The sequence below is a fragment of the Oncorhynchus tshawytscha genome, linkage group LG19 (genome assembly GCF_018296145.1).
Source record: "Oncorhynchus tshawytscha isolate Ot180627B linkage group LG19, Otsh_v2.0, whole genome shotgun sequence".
In the NCBI taxonomy this organism is placed as follows: domain Eukaryota; kingdom Metazoa; phylum Chordata; class Actinopteri; order Salmoniformes; family Salmonidae; genus Oncorhynchus; species Oncorhynchus tshawytscha.
Genome location: NC_056447.1, coordinates 47,975,671 through 47,977,013, shown reverse-complemented (window position 1 = coordinate 47,977,013; position 1,343 = coordinate 47,975,671). Strand labels below are relative to the sequence as shown.

At 41.0% G+C, this 1,343-nt stretch overlaps 1 protein-coding gene across 1 annotated transcript in view; it reads right to left on the bottom strand.

Annotated features, from left to right (window-relative positions):
* Positions 1–410: 410 nt before the first annotated feature.
* Positions 411–1,343, bottom strand: part of LOC112218885 (actin, alpha cardiac muscle 1-like) — a 5,898-nt gene continuing 4,965 nt past the window's right edge. The window contains exons 7-8 of the mRNA XM_024380112.1: positions 1,041–1,222; positions 411–812 (exon numbers count right to left, since the gene is read on the bottom strand). Of these exons, the coding sequence (XP_024235880.1) occupies positions 669–812; positions 1,041–1,222 (326 nt within the window). The 3' untranslated portion in view covers positions 411–668. The remainder of the gene's footprint in view (positions 813–1,040; positions 1,223–1,343) is intronic.

Genomic DNA, 1,343 nt, shown 5'->3' with positions numbered 1-1,343 from the left:
GCCACCCAGTGGGCGTTGCGTCACAGTACAGTATATTTCAACTGGGACCTCATCTACATCAAACTAAACTTCAAACCCAAACCACTTCATTTGATGTGTAGTTGTAATGTAAATGTATGGAGTCCACTCAGATAATAATGGAAGTATATTAGCATTTTTTTTTCTATGTTTGAAAAAGCTTTCAACAGAAAATGTCAAATGTCATATGTGTAAATAATATATAAGCATATCCCAGAATGTCTAATTAGTGGAATGGAAATGCAGTTACTCTGCATGCCCTGTGACATCTAACACTGTAGACTTGTGATTATGCAAAATTGTCCTGGAAGAAGTCATTTTTGTCAAACTACTTTTAATGAACCTGATTATATTACATTTCATAAGGTCACATAAGCAACTGCACAGGGAAGTCAAAAGGCAGAATTCATTTATTTAGCAATATCAAATCAAATCAAATTTTATTGGTCACATACACGTGTTTAGCAGATGTTATTGCGGGTGTTGCGAAATGCTTGTAAATATCCTGATAGTCCGATGACCCATAATACAGATTGCACAAACAGTAAACAAATACAATGGGTCATTTGTGGGGATTAGAGACACATGAGAAAAACAGAGAGCAATGATTTTAGGGCAGGAAGAGAGTCGAGATAGGAGGAGAGGGTAATTTAGAAGCACTTCCTGTGGACGATTGAGGGCCCGGCCTCCTCATACTCGTCTTTGCTGATCCACATGGCCTGGAAGGTAGACAGGGAGGCCAGGATGGAGCCGCCGATCCAGACAGAGTATTTACGCTCAGGGGGGGCAATCATCTACAGGGAGCGATAGTCAGCGGTTAGGACCGAGTCAAGTTGGGTTTTTATGCAAAGTCAAGTGTCTATACTAATCAAACTTTGCTTCACCAAGGGTACTATGAAACTTTTTCCTCAAAGTACTTTCAGGTTCATCACTGTTAAATAATTGACTCACAGTAATTGGATGGTGGTAAGGTTAGCTGGATGTAATTATCAAAGAGAATAAGATGCATATATTATACATACCTTGATTTTCATAGTGCTGGGGGCCAGGGCTGTGATTTCCTTCTGCATGCGGTCACCGATACCAGGGTACATGGTGGTACCGCCAGACAAGACGTTGTTGGCGTACAGGTCCTTACGGATGTCAATGTCGCACTTCATGATGCCGTTGTATGTGGTCTCATGGATACCAGCAGACTCCATACCTATGGGGGATAACGAATAACAGTCTTTACATCCATATTCTGAACTGCATACCTATGGGGATAGCAGTCTTTACAGCCATATTCTGAACTGCATACCTATGGGGATAACAGTCTTTACATC